Source organism: Berghia stephanieae, chromosome 5, assembly GCF_034508935.2.
Source record: "Berghia stephanieae isolate SIO BIC M18660-M18661 chromosome 5, UCSD_Bste_1.3, whole genome shotgun sequence".
Classification (NCBI taxonomy): domain Eukaryota; kingdom Metazoa; phylum Mollusca; class Gastropoda; order Nudibranchia; family Aeolidiidae; genus Berghia; species Berghia stephanieae.
This window is the reverse complement of record NC_088364.1, coordinates 23,217,654-23,236,723: the sequence shown is the minus strand read 5'-3', so window position 1 is coordinate 23,236,723 and position 19,070 is coordinate 23,217,654. Positions and strand designations below refer to the sequence as shown.

At 34.5% G+C, this 19,070-nt stretch overlaps 1 protein-coding gene across 1 annotated transcript; it reads right to left on the bottom strand.

Moving 5' to 3' along the window:
* Positions 1-3,077: 3,077 nt before the first annotated feature.
* On the bottom strand, positions 3,078-16,656 carry LOC144972616 (NADH dehydrogenase [ubiquinone] iron-sulfur protein 6, mitochondrial-like). The gene is made up of 4 exons (XM_078914053.1): positions 16,475-16,656; positions 11,361-11,414; positions 5,761-5,880; positions 3,078-3,444 (listed from the first exon to the last, which is right to left on the bottom strand). The coding sequence occupies exons 1-4, from the start codon at positions 16,619-16,621 to the stop codon at positions 3,310-3,312; spliced, it is 456 nt and encodes a 151-aa protein (XP_078770179.1). The 5' UTR covers positions 16,622-16,656; the 3' UTR covers positions 3,078-3,309.
* Positions 16,657-19,070: the final 2,414 nt, after the last annotated feature.

The window sequence follows — 19,070 nt, the reverse complement described above, 5'->3', positions numbered from 1 at the left end:
CTGTATACATTTGACTGTTTCCCTCTCAGCCAGGGCCAGGACAAAACCAAGTAATCTCATTCCAAGACAAAGACAGAAAGCAAGTTGGAAAACAAATATGGGGATAAAAGACCGTAAGTACCTCCCTACCCACTATGGGCAGTTTCTAGGATACACCATAGCAGCTATTTTTAGATTGAGATAGTGAGCGAGTGTGTCAATTTTGATGAAATTTGGCAGAGATATTCTTCAATTAATTGAATATCCATGTATCAAGTATAATTAAGATGTATCCATAATTTAAAAAGTTCAAATAATTAAAAAAATTAATACATTTTTACTTCATTAGCTTTCTGAGAAGTACAATCAGGAATTAAGAATGAAATACACTGTTAGAAAGCTTGTTTTGTGCCCTTCGGTTCGGAAGGAAATGAGTCGGTTACAAATGACAGAGGCAAAAAATGTTCTGTTGCTATCGACACTGGCTTTAAAAAACTGTAAGATAAGAACAGATCGCCGAAAGTATAAATTTGGTTCTCATCATCTCGTGAGTTGCGAGTGACCAGAAACTCAAAGTGGAAGGGCTTGGCTTCAAAGAACAAAAAGAAAAACTATTAGAAAGTATAATGGAGACAAAAGTTATTTTGCTGGCATTGTAACTAACTGAAACAATGTAATTCGTCAGAACACACTTTCTGTTTTGTTTAATTGTTGTTTTTATTTGGTTCGATTTGAGTTTCAATGAAACTTCCATTGGCCTTAATATAGAATTGACAGTGGACCATGGACATCATTGTAGTCTGATCATTCGACGGTCAATATCGCGTGATTTGATTCATCATGGCAAAACAAAGTTCAAATATGAAATGGAACGAAATATTATCTATACCGGATGTGTTGTTAATTTCCTCTTAGGAAATCTTTCGCGTTGAAGACTGGTATCTTACCTGCCATTGTCTACTAGAGAGCTTGATGTTGCAGGCACATAATAGCTGAATTAGTCACGGTCCTTACAACGCCCACTTCTAGGCAAGAACCTAGCTAGTCAGAGACTAGAAAACGTTCATGAAATCCGATTTTATTTTTAGTTACTTGATCTGCGTAGGCCTGAGACCAGCAAGTCATGTACTAGACTTGTAAATAACTAAATATAGTCAACTTAAATGAAATTGGGCCCTGGACTCTTCTTTTACATAAAGAGTTTGCACTCTAGTTTTGTTTTTGTTTTTTTGTGAGTAAAAACTTTTTTAAAAAGCAGTATCTAATCGTCTCGTGAGTTGCGAGTGAATGGAGACCCAAAGTGGAAGGGCTGGACTTCAAAGAACAACAACAAAATCGATTAGAAAGTACATATAGTGGAGACAAAAGTTATTCTGATGGCACTGAAACTGACTGAAATAATTTGATTCATAAGAAAACACTTTCTGTTTTGTTTGATTTTATTTTTTTTTTTTGGTTCAATTTGAGTTTCAATGAAACTTTCATTGGCCTAAATATAGAATTGACAGTCTTTTTTAAAATCTGGAACGGTGAACAGTTGTGATATGTTTATTTGTTTTTTGGGTGTTTTTTTTTTTTCGCTGCTTGCGATTCTTCAGTCAGTAAAATTCTTTTAAAAGTTAAAAGTAAAAGATTTAGATGAAGTATTCACCTGTCCAACGCTGGCCTATTTTCAAGTGATGGATTGCGATAAAGTTAAACTGATATTCAAGATATTTTGAAGTAATATGACTAACGAAGAATGTTAAAGTAACTAAGCTGAATAATTTTGCACTGACAAATGGGCGTTAGAAAGATGGTCATCAGCAATGAGGAACAAATGCTAAGGTACATCATCAGTATTGACCAATACCCCTAGCCATGAAAATATTTAGTGCAAAGCTTCTCTTTATCAAATGGTATCACCCTTAATTCATAGAAAAGGATACTTGATACATTCCAAAGCCTCTAATCAATCAGTGCTTCATCTTTTAACCCATTGCTGCCCGGGCATAATCTGAAAAAATGTCTCTCACTGACCATGCGAGGGGAGATAACTCTTCCAAGTGTCATAGTACACTTCATTAAAAAATTAATTGCAAGAATGTGAGGCATGCTAGAAACAAAATAAAAGCTGTTTTGGAAAGAAGAATGAATGGCCTTTAATTTGATGTATTGTTTTTGACTATTGATTCATATTTTGATTTGAAAAAAAATGTTAAAGTGCAAAATATGTAATAATATTAAAACACATGAAACCCATTGTCAATGTCATCAAAATGCGCATCCAACTCAACCTCAATGTCTGATTCAGTGTCTGAATGAGTACTATCATCATCACTATCCATTGAAAAACGTTGATCACGCCCGAGAATTGAGTAATTCAAACGCCATTCCAGCAAAAAAAGAAAAAAAAAAGGACGTTACCACAACCGATTTGGTCCACAAACTTCAAAAAATCGCAGCAGACAAACGAATTGAACAATCAGGAAACGACTAGTTTCGCTTTTACTCTTTCTCTACTTTCATTTTTCAATTAAAAAGAAGTGGTTCTACACACATTTTAAATATACGGGTTCAATGACACTGGGTACCTGGCGGGCGATATCGGGCGATCCGGACTTATGCAGATGTTTTCTGAGCGGGCGATTACGGGCGATTTGGGCGGCAATGGGTTAAAAAAACAACTCACCAGTCAGAAAATTTCAAAATGCCGGTTTTCACCATGTCTCCTTCATGTTAAGTGTTGCTGTTGCTTGGCATGGTTATTGCACTGAAAACTAAAACGTTTTTCTCCCAACAGTTACCAATATATCGAGTTAAGTGCCTTGTGTTTTGTTTTCTTTTTCTTCAGTTTTTGCTATCAAATGGTAGAGAGATGGGGGCAGGGCCAAGAGAAAACGGATACGTGAAAATGGAGATCAACGTTTGTGTTCTCGAGTTATCCGTTTGGACACTTAATTGGCACAAATGTGATGTTTGTTTTTAACTCTTTGTATGTATGAGAGTCCAGAATTCATTCTAGGCATGGTAGATTGTTTTTGAGTTTTGCTTTGTACAGACTGTTTTTGCCATGGTGGTTATCATTTAATAAAAAAAAAAAAAAAGCAAAATACACATTATCTGATTGCAACATCATAAATTTATTCTTCATAAATACACTTCATTCACAATGCACATAAATACATTATATAATAAATGTCATCAACTTAACATCTTTTCATCTCACATTGCGAGTCATCTTAAAATTAAAACAATTGATATCATTGATATCTAAAGATGAAAATAAAAAAAGGACCATTAAAAAAAATAAAAACCCTACTGAAAGCAACACCTTCTTAAAGCTACTACTTATCTAGAATCGCCCTTCATTTGTTCAAGATATTCCTCATGTGTAATACAGGGTCCATGATCTTCTTCCTTGTAGTATTTCTTTTGAATGAATTTGCGACCCGAGTATCCACAAATACCAACTTTTTGGCGGTCCTAGAATGGATTTTAAAAATGTACAAATTAAAATACGTTTATGATGAATTTCGGCATTTAGTATAAAATATCACTCCCTTTTAAAATAATTTTTAAAACATGTTATGTTAGAATCCCTTGTAGAAAGCAAACTTCACTATGTCTGCAAAGCCCTTTAAGACTAAGTGCCTAAGTGCATGCATTTAAATCATTGTTCTCATTACCTGTTTGAAGAATTAGTATCTCTCTCTAAGATCCCATTTTTTCCTCTATTTTTATACACTCCAACATGGTTTTCTCGAACACGGTTTCCTCGAAACTCCTTCGAATGTCCCGATTTTTTTCCTTATCATTCTTTGTTATCATTCCATTCCTTCCTCAAACTAATTTTTACCCCGAATACAGTTTCCTTGAACTAATTTCACCCAGCCAGCGTAAAAAAATTAAATTAACTGAAAGATTTTTTTCAAAATGCAACCTGTAATTTCAACAACTGATTATTTATTGTGACATTAACGGTACGTATGTATCTATCTACACTGCATATGTATGTATGTATACAATATGATACACACTCAGCAGGCCTGAAAATGGTTGGTGAAAAAATTTTCGGAACTTTTTGAACACGCGAAAATAGACAAAACAGGACAAAAATATGGACACAACACAGATATGACACGTCAATTGACTAGTCAAATCATGTCACTTTCCCCTACTTATTTATAACGAAGTCCTTATCTTATGGTATCAACAAAAAAAATCCCAATTATTTGAGGTCCCAGGTCTGAGTTGTAAAATGAAAGGAAGAGAACAATTCCTACCCTTTTGAAGGATGTGTATCTAGACGTCTAGTGCTCGACACGGGAAGCTGCGCATCTTCGCTCCTGTTTGTTTTAAATGTTTATGCTGATTCTTTCGTTTATTTGGATTAATTCTTATAGAAGAAGAAGAAGAAGAAGAAGAAGAAGAAGAAGAAGAAGAAGAAGAAGAAGAAGGAGAAGAAGAAGAAGAAGAAGAAGAAGAAGAAGAAGAAGAAGAAGAAGAAGAAGAAGAAGAAGAAGAAGAAGAAGAAGAAGAAGAAGAAGAAGAAGAAGAAGAAGAGGAGGTGGTGCGGTGGTGTGAGAGCTTTCGAAGAAGAATATATATTTCGAAGAAAAATAATTATTTCGCATTATTTTATTTCTCGTTCACATCAGGACGGAACCAAAGAAATACATATTGAGACTGAGAGATAAGAACCGGAGATATGCATGTGTGTCGGTAGCAAAATAGAGAAACCTTCCGGTCCGGTTCGACACACTTCTGTGTGTGCGTTATTTACTGACTATGTGTGTGTGTGTGAAGAGGACTCGCGCGAACTTTGCGACCTCTCTCTCGCCGGCTGTGGCACAGTAGCCAAGCAGTGAATACAAAACGTCTAGCGGAGCGTGTAGGTGGCATGATAATATTATAGCTAACTGATAGACGGCATTTTTTGTCTTTGATGCCTTTGATGCGACAAATAAAAATTTTTGTTTTGTTTTTTTAAGTCGGCACGTGAAACGGAATAAAATCTAATTTTTTCGAGGAACGAAATAAAAGTCTTTTATTTTATTTTTTATTGGTTCTGTTCTTTGGCATTACGAATTTTATTTTTACTATTATCTTTTATTTTTTATTTTTTTAGCACTTATAGATTAAAATCGTACTGTCGGAAATCCGACAATAGACGGAAGATTTACAGGCCTGACTCAGACAGACAGACAGACATACACACCCACACATACATGCAGTCCATCGACATTTCGCATATCTGGCACCTCTCTGCTCATTTTTATCACTTTCCCATTCGTTCTAATTTCAATACCATGTGCTATGATTTGCTAATGTTTGGCTAATGTAAATGTTGCTGTGGTGCTCAAAGCTCGAAGAAATAAATAACAATGTGAAATTGAATGTAAGCTTCAATTTAATTACAAAAACAGATAGAATGGACGTTTCGGGTTTCCCATTTATCAACAAACAGGACGAATGTAGCTCTAGAATGCAGATCACTGGTGGGTTGAGATGAATAAGAAAGAATTGTGGGAACCACGTACTGTGTACACACACACACACACACACAGAGAGAGAAAGAGAGAGAGAGAGAGTACATGACCTAACGATGGTAGTATGATCAGAAACTAACTATAATAATATATGCTTCGGTATTGTCACCCACTGTTTTTTCCCGATATTTTATTCAGTTTTGCCTATAATTCTTTTTTTTCTTCATATTGTCTAATATTGTGTCCATGAGGTAGAGAATAATGGATTGCCTAATTTCAGGCCTGAATTGTAGGAGTGGAGTGTATTTACCAAATTTATATACACTTTAGGATGACCGAGGGAACCACAGCTGTGGGACCAAACATGATTCCCATCCACAACAACAACAGGGTCAGCAGCTATTAGATCAATAGCCCATTCATGGTTAATCTGGAGATATATGTAAAGGTAAAATGTTCATATCAAACACACAAAATAATAATAATAATAATGATAATAATAATGATAATAATAATAATAATAATAATAATAATAATAATAATAATAATAATAATAATAATAATAATAATAATTTAATAACAACGACGAGGATGATTGTCACAACTGAAATATCGAAAGGGCATTTACCACCATTACTATGATAACAAACGTGTGTTAACTGGGTTGACACGCAATTACCCCCACCCTAATCCACCCGTGTCACTCACACTCCACCAATACCGGACAATGGAAAAATTAGGAATGGCTCAACAACGGCGTGACGGAATGTGGCAGATGGGCACAAGACAGAGACTTCTTCCGAAGGACTGTGTGGTAGGCTACGTCCATCTGGAAGACATGCCCCTCACCACTCCTCTCATCATCGTTGGAAAACAAAAACACGTGTGAATGGAACACAGGTTGTGCGAGCATTATAAAACACGCACGTTACCACACAACATTCTCTTCCACAAAAATATCTAACAAGAACGGATGTGTTTATATCCTGCTCAGTGGTGTGATATTCAAAATAAGGGGTGAGTGGAATACACTGATATAATTTCCTTAAATTTCTTCCTGTTCTACAGACTAGGTATTAACAACATTCTCTGTACTCTTACCTCTATATACCTATGATGCTGATATGCATGGTATCATTATGACTTGGTTTACATGTAATTTGATCATATGTTACAATATCATCATTGTTTATCTAGTGTAGTCTGGTAATTCATGATGCTGGAGTACTTATCACTTGTTTAATTCATGCTATCTGGGCGTTAGCATTATTATTATGTTACTTAAAATATTTATGAATCTATACTTATAACATTCACGTATTAGACTATTTTATTAAATATCACTAGCCATTTGTACCATTTTGAACATGTTATTGGATCTGACTTTAGACCCTATCTATAACACTGTCTGAGGCACACAAGTCCCGCAGACAGGCCAAGGAAGTTTAACATGGAGAAATCTGATGGCCCGTTTATATGTATCATATCAAACCAGATTTCAATCCCTTCCCAGTATTGACATAGGATGCACAGTCAAACTTCACACAATTGCATCAAACGACAACCCTACAATTAAGACCTGAGAGACGGCCAGCTCGGCTAAGCACCTCAGCTGCCTCCAAGATAATAGTTACAAAAATAAGCAAACATTTTGGTTTTTGTTAAGTGCCCCATGATGTAAATAAACAATTTTTTAAATTTGCAAATACGTATATCAATCTTTCAAACAGAATATATCCGACTTACTTTTATTGTCAATTACAAGTGGGACTGGAACTTTTTTAACTCATTGATTGTATTGAGAAGGTTATATCCTTAGACAGCTATATGAGCCAGTAATCATAGCTGTTTAATATATATTTTCATGGAATATGTATCGAGGAAATCATAGGATTTGCAGACATATATATAATTTAATTTAAATTAATAGGGCGATTCTGTGAGTGCGGGAGCTGACAACATATGTAAAACGCTCGGCTGGTTTGGAGAATTATTACATAAACTTTCTCTGAAGTAAAAATTTAACCTCCGCCTTTATACCGCATTACAATATTGATGATGGTAATAATAATAATAATAATAATAATGATCATCATCATTATCTCTACCATCACCTAGTCACCTGCAGCTTTCCACAAAATCAGACTTTCCATATTTCATTTATTGTAGGAATTTCTGTATTTATATCCAATCATTTTTTGCAGCTTAAATCACAGTGTGAAAAATCACTTTCCATATTTCATTTATTGTAGGAATTTCTGTATTTATATCCAATCATTTTTTGCAGCTTAAATCACCGTGTGAAGCCTTGGCCGCTCTCTGTTACACACTTCTCTCTTTTTGTCCAGCATTTTGACTTTTTGAATTGAATTGACAAAATTAATTATTGACGGTAAAAATACATATGCATACATCATTACAAAAACACAAACTAGAAAAACAAAAATGATATAAAAATAATAATTTTAAAAAAATATTATATTTTCTTAATAAAATATGATTTAAAATCAGTAAGTCCTTTTAGACTTTTCACCGACATAAGAATTTACAGTAAAATTTTGACATGTCTTGCAGTTTTATGAAATACATATTAGGGCCGACTTAAGAGAACAGAATACAGAGCTGAATGAGTCTAAGAAGCTGCAAACTTTGTTATAAGAGTCTCTCAACCCTAATCAAATTTGTCTCAGTTCTCATGTGCTCTGGCAGATTATTCCACGAAACAGCAGCAGCATAACAAAAGGACTGTTTACCTTAATGGGTTGTTTTGATATTTTGGACATTAACAGTATTGGTGTGCCTAAAATCATATTTTCTCTCTTTGAAAGTTACCAATCATTTAGCAAGAAAAAGATCTGAACAAGTGTGTATAAAAGGTGCCAGACAAAGCAAGAAAGAAAATTACAAGAAAAAAACCATCCCAAAAAATCAGTCGACCTCGACTGGGGATTGAACCTCGGACCTTCTGAATACCGGTCAGACGTGCTACCATTACACCACAGAGGCTCCCAATAGTCCAGACAATTTTGATACCTATATTCTTCACAAGGGAACGCGTTTTATGCACGTCTGAATGGAAATCAAAAGGTCTGAGGTTCGATCCCAAGTCGAGGTCGACTGATTTTTTGGGGTGGTTCATTCTTGTAATTTTCTTTCTTGCTTTGTCTGGCACCTTTCAATAGACACTTGTTCAGATCTGTATCTTGCACAGGTGCCTGCTCCTTAATTTCTTAATTTGATATTTTCAAAACAAATAAAATGGAGCAACTGAAATGTCTTCCTCCCCGTCCTTTCATGTTCAATGTATGTGTTGTTTGATGCAAGTGAGGGTTCACAGAGTAAAACACGTACCCCTGTGAAGCATATAGGTATTAAAAGTCTCAATTGGGAGCCTCTGTGGTGTAATGGTAGCACATCTGTCGGTAATCAGAAAGTCTGAGGTTCGATCCCCAGTCGAGGTGGACTGACTTTTTGGAATGGTTTTTTTCTTGTAATTTTCTTTCTTGCTTTGTCTGGCACCTTTCATAAACACTTGTTCAGATCTCTATCTTGCACCGGTGCCTGCTCCTTAATTTCTTAATTTGGTGAAATCATAAGCCGATGACAGGCAGATCTATTATGAATTATAGTATATAGTATATAAAGCGGGGAGTGAGGCAGGAGTGAATCCTTTCTCCTTCACTATTCAGCCTATACACAGAAACAATAATGCGTGATGTAATGACAGAAGAAAAAGATGAAGAGTACAGTGCCGTGAAGATAAATGGCAGGAAGATCTCTGACCTACGATATGCAGACGACACGGCGCTATTGTCAACAACATCAACAGGTCTCAGCAAACTAGTAAAATCGGTAAAAAAACATAGTGAAGACAAAGACCTATTATTAAACGCAAAGAAAACGAAAATAATGAGCACAGATAAAAGCAGCACTGCTCAGGTCGAAATAGAAGGAGAACAACTGGAAAATGTTACAAATTTCATTTACCTTGGAGCACAAATAGAAGCCAATGCAAAATCGGCACCAGATATCAGGAGAAGACTTCCAATTGCAAGCAACAAACTAAACAAAATGATGGCAATCTGGAAGAGCGAGGAAGTCAGACTGAAAATGAAGATCCTAACATCCTGTATTTTTCCTACTGCAATATATGGATGCGAGACATGGTCTATAACCAAAGAATCAGAAAAGAGAATAACCGTCTTCGAAATGAAATGCTATAGAAAAATCTTACGCATCCCGTGGACAAAGAAAGCAATGCAAACATCTTGAAAACACTAGGACTAAAAAAGTCCCTGCTAATGAGTAAGATAAAAAAGCTGAAACTCAATTACTTTGGGCACCTGAAAAGACACGACACACTAGAGAGAGATGTACTGGAGGGCATGGCGGAGGGCAAAAGAGGCTGAGGAAGACCACAAAGAAGATGGCAACAGGATATACAGGAATGGCTCAACAACGGCGTGACGGAATGTGGCAGATGGGCACAAGACAGAGACTTCTTCCGAAGGACTGTGTGGTAGGCTACGTCCAAGTGATATGCCACAGAGAGAGAGAGTATTTTTATGACATCATTGAGCACTTAAAGCATAGCCACTCGATTTGTTTATTTATGCATTGGGCCTTATCTTGAGTAGAGTCTGAGGAAGACAAGAGTGAGAATGATTTCGAAGAAAGGAATCATATAAAAAGTTTATTAAATAAACTGAAATATCTGTCTGTGTTGTCGATTGAGTGATGAATGGCTGTAATTTTTAGTTGTAATTTTGCCATCTTCCGAATAACTCTTCTAGACTGTATTTATCCATCAAAGCAGTCGAAATGTGACGATTCTTAATGCATGCAGAGTAGTTGATATGATTTGTTTTGGCTCTAAAAAAATTAGTTTAGGGTCCCAATCAACACAATTCAGGTTAAAAGAAAGGAAAGAAGATATCGATATGATTTAAGTCTATAATATAAACGCATAACAGGAAAGAGGAAGGATGTTTGAAAATTCTGTCAAGTTGTCCTAGAGGTGTGGCTAGTGTCACCAAGCTTTACTTTTGTCTTACAAGTGGTTGGTTTTAAAATGAGTTTGCTGTCATTGAATTGGGATTCCGAATCCAGGCATAGCAAGGCATACTTGTAAGGGGAAAGTTCTTTATGAAACAGTACAGTACCTTATGTACAGACTATAGCAAGTGAAATATTATCTATCTCGAACTATATTCCCATCAGGTTACTTTTCTTCGTTGAGAAGAAATCTAAAAAATGAAAGATCTGGTCAGTTGTATCGAGCATTCTCACAATCTATTGTTGAACACCACTGACTTGTTTTTGATTTCCTCATTTTGGGTTGGTTTTCCTCACCAGTAACAGTAGAATTTGATTCCATACTGTTAAAAATAACAAACAGCAAAATAATAAATTCAATAAATGTACGGTAATGTGTTAGAAAATACTGAGATCACGTAGAAACCAAACCAGAACAAGAAGCGAACTGTGTATCTGTCACTGGTGTTATGCGTAAAGTTATTCTTAGACATGACATAATATGAATGGCAATAACTCTTATGAACCATCTCTGTGTATCTATCTCCGGTTATATCGAGTTACTGCCCTGCCTGTGAAAGTGAAATTAAACTTTGTGAGTGATGTCAAAAAACAATCAAATTAATTTTAAAAAATGGTCTGGACATAAACGCTGATATTTGAACATGGTTTGGCCCCAATAGTCATTGATACCCACTGCCACTGCTTAGAAGATAGTTTAGGATTATGTACCACAAAACCACAGTTTTACTCATTTTTTATATAATATTCGTTAACTTTAATGAGTTAAAGTTTGGACTTTAAATATTCAATAATGTAAATAAAAGTAATTTATGATATTCACTAGTTTTATCAATTCCATAAAACAATACTTACCAATTTATCCTTGTCAACAAAGCGGATATTTCTATAGTCATCCTTTTCATACAACTGTGAAAGAAAAAAAAAAATTCCTTTTCATATGTAACCAAAAGGGAATGAGAATAATCAAATAATAAATTGCATTATAAACATTCTAGTCTTGCTGTTTTATCGTTATTTTGGAACCACTTGCAAATAAATATGATCACCAGATCAACCTCCATGAAAAGTGACAAAGGGGTTTAATTTGGCTATCACATCACTGTAATTTCCAATGAAAGGTGTCAAAAGCAAATCCAACAAATTTCATATTTTAGAAAGATAAAGAATACCAATACCAGATATAAACTGTTCTAGAAATAGCTTCATGGCTCAATTTTGAAGCATGGGCATTTTTAAAAGACCTTATTTCTAGAGAATAAGCTCCTGCTGACATCACAACTGTGCAGTTTGGACTTTTTATTAAAATGTATATTATCTGACTTAGTATATAATGTATTTCTTTTTCACTGACTCCTTTTTCATGCTGCTACTGTTTTGATAATGATGCCAAAGAAAGGAAAATACATCTACAATTTCATGAGTCATATGGAACTAAAATTTGGCTATCACTTATTTTCAAATGCATTTATTATTTTAAATTTCCAGCATAGATTTTAAAATAATAAATGCTTGTAGAATAACACCCAAACTTTATTCATGCCAATTTTAGAGCTCTGTATCTATGAGCTGCAGTGCCATGTTTTTATTTATTTTCCCATCATGATTTCCCGATGATATCGATATCTGTTAATTTAATATATATATTGTTTTGTTTTATTTTGCTTTAATTTAGCCCATACTGTTATCAGTATCATTATACGTAGTGTTTTTATACACTTCCATTATGCATGCGCATTCCACCCAATTTCATCAGCAATGCTGTGTGTCTGTATTTGGACATGGCAAAAGTTATATTGTGACAACTGACTGTAGGCCGTCTTTGTTAATTAAAAAAACAAACTTCTAAAAAATCGAAATTATAAGTTGCATTGAAGATAAACCAATGTTTCAGAAAGACCTTAATAAATGTTATGAACAGTCAGGTGGCTCCGCCCAATGGTTAAGATGTCAAACTGTAACCTTGAACGTACTGGGTTCAATTCCCATTGTGGACAATGTTTTTTTTTAAATTTTGTTTTATTGACAAATCATTTTTGTTGTTCCATTATAGTTATTGGCCATACTTTTAATATTTAAATTAATATGTTATTATTATTATTATTCGTCTTATATATTGAAGATTTTCTCCTTCGAGCTTCAAGCAGCAGGATTTTCGTTAATTAACCAGCACCGCCAACGGAGGTGCATAAAAACGGTGCGTTTTTGTACACCTTCTATGGAGGTGCATAAAAACGCCACCATCATTATATGCTGTATTTTGAAAAAAAATTAATAAAAAGCTAACTTTCAGAGACGGGAGAGCGCTTCTACTACTGCGAATAGTGATTATGCCAAAGAAAGCGGAAGTCATCTGGCGCTAAGGTGATATATGGTAACAGGAGACACAAAATGGCGATGGAGAAGGGACGTTCTAGGGATACTGATAGTGTGCTCTTGGAATCTACACCTGTTCCCTATTTGAACTATTTCCCCTTTTGTCATACTTATTCTTGGGTGCTTTAACTTTAACTGTAATTCTAGAACTTTCTATTATTCCATTTTTTTTTCTATCTACTTGCGCCGACATGACCTAAATGTGTTGCAAGCACCATAAAACCCTTGAATACAAATACAAAAACAGTACAGTTATGTTGGTCTTTACTGACGTCCGGAAGATTTTCATTTTTGTGGGCAATATTGATTTATTATTATTATTATTATTTTATTATTATTATTAGTAGGAGTAGTAGTAGTTAAAAAAGAGATAATAGAAGGGATTAAAATGAATATCTTCATTAATCAACATCTAGTTGCAGATTAAAACCAAAACAAAACAACCTGATCTTTTATATTAGAGCAAATATCCACTAAGCGTGTTCAAAGCGCCCCTGACCAACATCATCACGTGCGTAACATGTAGGACGTGACATGACACATGTTAGGCGATATTACAGTCTTTCTAACAGAGACAACATTGTTTACGGCCAGGTATTCATTCTACACCTGAGTACGGTGAGAGAATGTGAGTGAAGCGCCTTTTTTTCTAAGGACTAACTATGCCCTGAGCAGGGCTTGAACCCAGGACCTCCGATCCGAAAATGAATGTCATACCACATAAATATTAGATAAGATTATAATTAAATAACAGCAATCTTAAAAATACCTAATCTGAATCTCTAAAAAAAAATTGTTTGGTCGAATTATAAAATGGAGTGGCGCACGGGCAATTAATTTTTATATATCATCGCAGCATACACCTGAATATATTAACAATGAGTATGAGATAAATTATTGCACCGTCTGGTAGAATAATGAGAAAAATCATTGTCTCAGCGTACGGTCGAATAATGAGAAAAATTATCCGACCATAAGCCGTAGGCTATGGCTGTCATTATTCCCAGACGCCTGTCTGGGGATAATTAAAATTCGTTATCCCCAGACAGGTGTCTGGGGATAACCAATTTTTGTTATCCCCAGACACCTGTCTGAGGATACTATCCCCAGACGCATGTAGCAAGTGGGCAGAAAGATTTTATGCAAAATGCCAAACTAGGCGTGAAAAATACCAAATATTCTGGAAAAAATACTAGTGGTTGTGTCCCAAAACAGTTAATATATCAAGTGATATTTAACACAAGATGAAAGTAAATAGTGATCAAATGTCAAATCCAGCTCTTTTAAAAAAAATATTTTAAAGCAAATGGATCAATTAAATTTCTTTTGTTACTTTGATCTGAAAACGTCAAACTGGCAATTCGACTTTTTATTTTCAACCAGGAAGAAAGTTGTTAATCATCAAATCTGTTCATAGTCCACCAACCATTTAAATTTTCATTACCAACCTACCTGTTAACTTTATTGATCATCTCTTGTTTCTATAATTTGCTCATTCTGGCCACAATTTTGGGGACGACCGGGAATAATTTTTATGTCGCGGACGAATTCCTAGGCCATGTGTTGTTCGCCCCAAAGCCCAAAACCCACACCTGTTATTTTCCTGTCTGCTTCGCACAAGACAATACAATTTAGTATCACACGTCCACAAAACTAGATCCAACAACATATTTTTATTCGAATCAGAGATGAAAATAACCTACCAAAACAAGGAAGCAAAAATGGTGGAAATATGTTTAGCTCATACTCATATATGAATTAAAAATATTCCGATAGCGGTGTGGATAGGCAGCTCAGTGGGTAAGGCCACCTTTCATTTTACTCCTTTTAGCTGCACAGATTCGACCCAGTCGCGACCGCCCCCCCCCCCCCACTCATTTTTTTTTTTTTTTTACTTTTCTTTCTTTCTTCCCAATTGATTTTCATTGTTTTCACTTTTGTTCCGAGTTCCGAGCAAGAGTTTTTTTTAATCAGTTGAATTTTTTATTTCTCCGATAATATTATTTCATTATTTAATTTGCTCTAGATCTATTATTGTTTTTTTGTTTTGTTTTGGTCAATGATAATAATAATAAATAATAATAATAATAATAATAATAATAATAATAATAATAATAATAATAATTGTAATATTTGTTATTATTATTACCATCATAATCATTATTATATTATTATCAATAATAGTATTATTTTTATTATTAATACTCTTATTATCATACTATTACTATTATTATTATTATTTTTATTATTATTATTATTATTATTATTATTATGATTGTTAACACTATTCCCTGCTCCGAGGGAAATCTCTCTTTTTTTTTTTTTTTAAAATATTTTGACCTAAACCTTAGAGTTTTTTGTTTGCTAAACCTTTATGTAAATGTTCCGTTTCTGAGCATGAATTTCTTAAATTGTTTTTATTTTTAAAACAATTATTGTTTTTATTTTTAAAACAATTATTGTTTTGTTTTTTCTCCTCTATCTGACCATTTGGTCGCTCTCTGAATATTTCTGTTTGTTTGCTTTTTAATTATTCATTCTTTTAAGACTATTTGAGATCGGAGTGGGGACGAATATATTTGCTAGAAACTAGAAAAAAACAAGAGAGAGAGAGAGAGAGAGAGAGAGAGAGAGAGAGAGAGAGAGAGAGAGAGAGAGAGAGAGAGTTTAATAATAAAAAAAAGAGGTGGGGGGAGGATGGATGGGACATTTATCCCTTTCAACGTTCTGTAAAAAGAAGACGGAATTTAAAAAAAAAAAATAAAAAAAAAAGAAGTGACGTTACCAGGATTTGAACCCACAACGTCGATTATGGTCAAACTTCCAGGGCAGACAACTAAACCATTCGGCCATGACACCCACTTCGAAGTCGACGCATATTATGTATATGTAGTAACAACTGATTTTAATGTTGGTTAATTTTATGTTTTTAGATATTTTATTAACTTTCCTTATTTCTATGTGCATCTGGAAACATTCCATATTCTGGAATGTGGATGATTGTTTAAAAGAGCGGAGTTTCAAAATGCGTCTGGGGATAATGAAAATTCGTTATCCCCAGACAGGTGTCTGGGGATAACAAATTTTTATTATCCCCAGACAGGTGTCTGGGGATAATCACAGCGATAGGCTATAGAGGGCCGAATAATATGGCAGCCATATTTTTTCCATTTTCATTTAACCTTAATTTTTTCCATACTTTCCACACATGAAAACGATTTATATGAAAAGAAAGCTTATTTTCTGACCTTTAAAATGATGCCCAACACTTGCCATTTATTTTTTAATTGAAACAAAATGACTGAAAACAGTGGGCGGGCCATGATGATGATGTTGACCAAAACTCAAACTTTCCCGATCGCCGCGAGATGCTGGTTTTGAGGAGATCACAGATTCTCTCTGTGAAATTGACTTAAAATTTCAACAGAAAAATATAAATAACTCTGGAACTGTTAGTCGTAGAGAACAAATAAGGTATCAAATTTTATGTTTTTTCAAGTCCCATATCCGTATCCTAACTGACTCAAATTCATTAAGATTTTTGAGCTTGAAATTTTTTATCAAAATCTATCTCTCTTATCTGATGTTCTTACTTGTCCTGTATGAGTTGGTTTGTTGGCATTGGGGCCTAACTCTTCATAATTTCTATCCGAAACAGATCTGATAAAAAATGGTCGTGCAGAAAAAACCTTCGCTAAATATCTCAGGGGTCTCGAGTGGACTGTGAGTGAAGTAGCCATTTCTTGATTTTGACCTTCGTCAAAAAGTGTTGCCACTCTTCAGTGCTCAGAAACTATAAACTTTCAATTTCCGAAGAAACTGTGTTTTCCGGCCACCAGTGGACCGAATACACGGCCGTGTTTTCCGTTCACCAATTGACTGAATACATAACGATAATGATAGATTAGATAGATATATTAGATAGATAGATATATGGATAGAATAGAATAGATAGATAGATAGATAGATAGATAGATAGATAGATAGATAGATAGATAGACAGACAGACAGATAGATAGATAGATAGATAGATAGATAGATAGATAGATAGATAGATAGATAGATAGATGGGTGGATAAATGGATGAATAGATAAGACAGATATGCAGATAGACGTATAGATAGTTCACGTTTCTCGTCCAGCACATCATGTAGCACTCTTAGAATATTCGTCACTATGTTTTGCTAAGTACACATTTAGAAGTGAGTCGAATTTGGTTGATTAAAATTCTGAAAGTTCAGAAGAAAAAAACCCATTCGAATTGGGTAATGTGTGTAAAGTGCAAAGTATTCAGTAATTCCAAACGGACACTTATAAATGAAGGATTATAGTAATTTTAATTTATTAATTGGAACTTGTAAAGATTCCACATTGGGTTTTTTATATAGCGAATCCATCTGCTCTGGTAATTACACTGAAAATGACCCATAATAAGGGGAAATTAGGTCCAAAAAACCCTTGAATTGTGCAAATCAGGGTTGAAAGCATGAAAATTACATATGTTGTAGAATATGAAAAGTCCTATAATTTATGATATAGAACCACTCTGAGAGATCAGTATTAGTTGAGATACAAGGTTTCTAAGATTAGAAAATTTTGAAATAGACGACAAAAATTTCTTTCATTTTTATTGTGTAAACATTCGAGGTAAGCCGACCCAAGATTGTTTTACGTCATCCTTTGGATTCCCATTGGTGACTATTTTTAGCGTCGAAGCGGATGTTTTCCTTTCGATTCACGAACCATACAAATTATTTAATCTTAAATATTATTCAATTTCACTTGTTTTAAAGCGAGCAATATTCTATATTATGAGATTTGTCTGCATCTGACAAAGGATAGTGCTCAGGGCATACACACATGTGTGTTAGCCTTGATAGTGCTCCTTCTCCCCTCCTCCTGTTTTCTTTTCTTTCCAAACATACTGCTATAATCACGTGAGTTAAAACCTATTTCGGTCAAACTTGATGACAGTAAATAGTCGGCATTCCGCTTAAATAATAATAATAATAATAATGATAATAATAATAATAATAATAATAATAATAATAATAATAATAATAATAATAATAATAATAATAATAATAATAATAATAATAATAATAATAATCATCATCATCATCATTATCATCATCATCACCATCATCATCATCATCATCATCATCATCATCATCATCATCATCATCAACCACTATGATGCTGTATTGTGGCAAATTATTTACTTTACGTTATTTACCGCATGGGACAATGGGAGAATGTTCTATTTGTACTGTTGTGTCCTTATGTAAGCACTGCACACATTTTGCCTGCTGAGAGAGAGAGAGAGAGAGAGAGAGAGAGAGAGAGAGAGAGAGAGAGAGAGAGAGAGAGAGATATGAAAGAATATTGCATATGCCTAATAAAGGAATGCGTTTGCATGATTTCAGATACACATACAATGGCAAAAAGAACTGCTCCCAGAGACTGGGACAAGTGTTTGATATGCCAACAAGATAATACAGACCATTTAGAACGTCCTTCTAAGTCAAGGAAGTATGACAAAGGGCAAAGCTATGAAACTCTTTTTGAAGATTTAACACAATTCAATTCTTTGGTTTGTGATGAAAACAAGTTGGATGTATCTATTTTTTCAAATTCATCAGAAAGAAATGAGATTACTGAGAGCTTAAAACAAAATGATGCTAGGTGGCATAAGTATTGTCGTGTAAAATTTAATGCCAACAAAATTAGGCGATTAGAATTAAAGAAATCTAAACAGAAATGCCCTACAAGAATTCCAAATTTCGTCATTTGACTTGGAGGAGTCACCGAATGAGATTGAATTTATTTCGCCACCTACGAGAATAATGAGACAACGTTCAAAAATAGAGATTGGCTATAATATACAAACGTGCTTTTTTTGTGTGGTAAAAACATGGAATCGGGTGTAGGTACTCTATTCTGTAATGACAACCGACATGGAAGAAAATATTCGTGAAATAGCGATATCCATAAAAGATTCTGATATGTTGTCATTTATTGCCGGAGGAGATTTAGTCGCCCAGGAGGCACACTACCATAAAATTTGTCATGCACGGTCTGGCGCTGGCTTCCGGCGACAACAGACGTGTCATGTTGTGAATGTTTACGTATTTTCTACACATATTTTTATTCATTTATCATTCAATCGCCGGAATTTAAGCCTAATTT

What these genes read in the sequence shown, in the direction of transcription:
- LOC144972616 (XM_078914053.1), bottom strand. Translation starts at nt 16,621, where the DNA reads ATGGCTACTTCACTCACAGTCCACTCGAGACCCCTGAGATATTTAGCG. An exon ending in AACCAACTCATACAGGACAA is followed by an intron (nt 11,415 to 16,474) that starts GTAAGAACATCA and finishes TTTCTTTCACAG; the next exon opens with TTGTATGAAAAGGATGACTA. An exon ending in CTAAAGTGTATATAAATTTG is followed by an intron (nt 3,445 to 5,760) that starts GTAAATACACTC and finishes AATCCATTCTAG; the next exon opens with GACCGCCAAAAAGTTGGTAT.